General features: G+C 39.6%; 1 protein-coding gene across 1 annotated transcript; it reads left to right on the top strand.

Moving 5' to 3' along the window:
• The first annotated feature begins 216 nt into the window (after nucleotides 1–216).
• On the top strand, nucleotides 217–1,139 carry LOC119002957 (olfactory receptor 4C16-like). Its single transcript, XM_037069045.1, is given in 2 exon segments — nucleotides 217–295; nucleotides 298–1,139. Coding segments are annotated over 2 exon segments (921 nt in total).
• Nucleotides 1,140–1,345: the final 206 nt, after the last annotated feature.

Genomic DNA, 1,345 nt, shown 5'->3' with positions numbered 1-1,345 from the left:
GTCTCATAGGATGCTATGAGGTGGTTATTACAAGTTCAAAGACAAAAAGCTGTGATTACACATTACGAAACCACAAACAAAATGTCTATGTTGAGGAATATTTATTTTTCTTAAGATATGTTATACAATCACACATCACATCATGAATTAATTTCTTTATTTTTTTTTTGCAGATAAACGATTTCACACTCACCCCTCATCCTCATTCATGAAATCATGCAGCTGAATAATAACGTGACTGAATTCATTCTGCTTGGGTTGACCCAAAATCCTGTTAGGAAGAAAATAGTGTTTGTCACTTTTTGCTTTTCTATTTGGGGACATTGCTGGGTAACTTTCTGATTATTACTACTATCAAGACCAGCCAGGTACTTGGGAGTCATTTCTTTCTTTTCCACTTGTCCTTATCTGATACCTGCTTCTCTATTTCCATAGCCCCTAGAATGATTGTGGACACCCTTCTGAAGAACGCCACTATCTCTTTCAGTGAGTGCCTAATCCAAGTCTTTTCATTCCATTTATTTGGCTGTCTGAAGATCTTCATCCTGATACTCATGGCTCTTGACCACTATGTTGCCATCTGTAAGCCCCTGCACTACATGACCATCATGAGTCAACAAGTCTGCAGTGTGTTGGTGCCTGTGGCCTGAGTGGGGTCCTGTGTGCATTCTAGCTCAGATTTTTTGGCCTTGAGTTTACCATTCTGTGGTCCCAATGCAATCCATCACTATTTATGTGACTTGAAGGCCTTGTTTCAGCTTGCTTGTACAGACACATAGGTGATCAATCTGTTCCTGTTGTCCAAAAGTGGGGCCATTTGTACAGGGAGTTTTGTCATGCTGATGCTCTCCTACATTTTCATCTTGCATTCTATGAGAAACCTCAGTGCTGAAGAGAGGAGAAAAGCCCTCTCCACCTGTGTCTCCCACATCATTGTGGTAGTTTTGTTCTTTGGTCCTTGCATATTTATATACAGTCACCCTGCAGCCACCTTCCCTGTGGATAAATTGGTGGCTGTATTTTATACACTTGGAACACCTTTGCTCAACTCTTCGATTTATATGCTGCGGAATGCAGAAGTGAAAAATTCCATGAGGAAGTTCTGGAGCAAGGCACTGGTGTCTGATGACAAACTATGAATGGATCTTTCAAAGTTTTCTTCACAGTTTGGACTGATGTAGAAGAAGCCCATAGAGGGTATTATGTTCTTATTGTGCAGTTAATTCAATCCTAACTGGGGGCATGAGAATTAGTTTCTTCAGGAAAATAGGCAATGTGAACACATGTATGGAGTGATATTGAGTCAATTTTAACATACCTTCTTTATTTATTGCTTTTATTTATT

The sequence above is a fragment of the Sturnira hondurensis genome, unplaced genomic scaffold, assembly GCF_014824575.4.
Source record: "Sturnira hondurensis isolate 20B ecotype Veracruz unplaced genomic scaffold, ASM1482457v3 Scaffold0018389, whole genome shotgun sequence".
Classification (NCBI taxonomy): domain Eukaryota; kingdom Metazoa; phylum Chordata; class Mammalia; order Chiroptera; family Phyllostomidae; genus Sturnira; species Sturnira hondurensis.
This window is presented reverse-complemented; position numbering and strand designations above follow the sequence as displayed.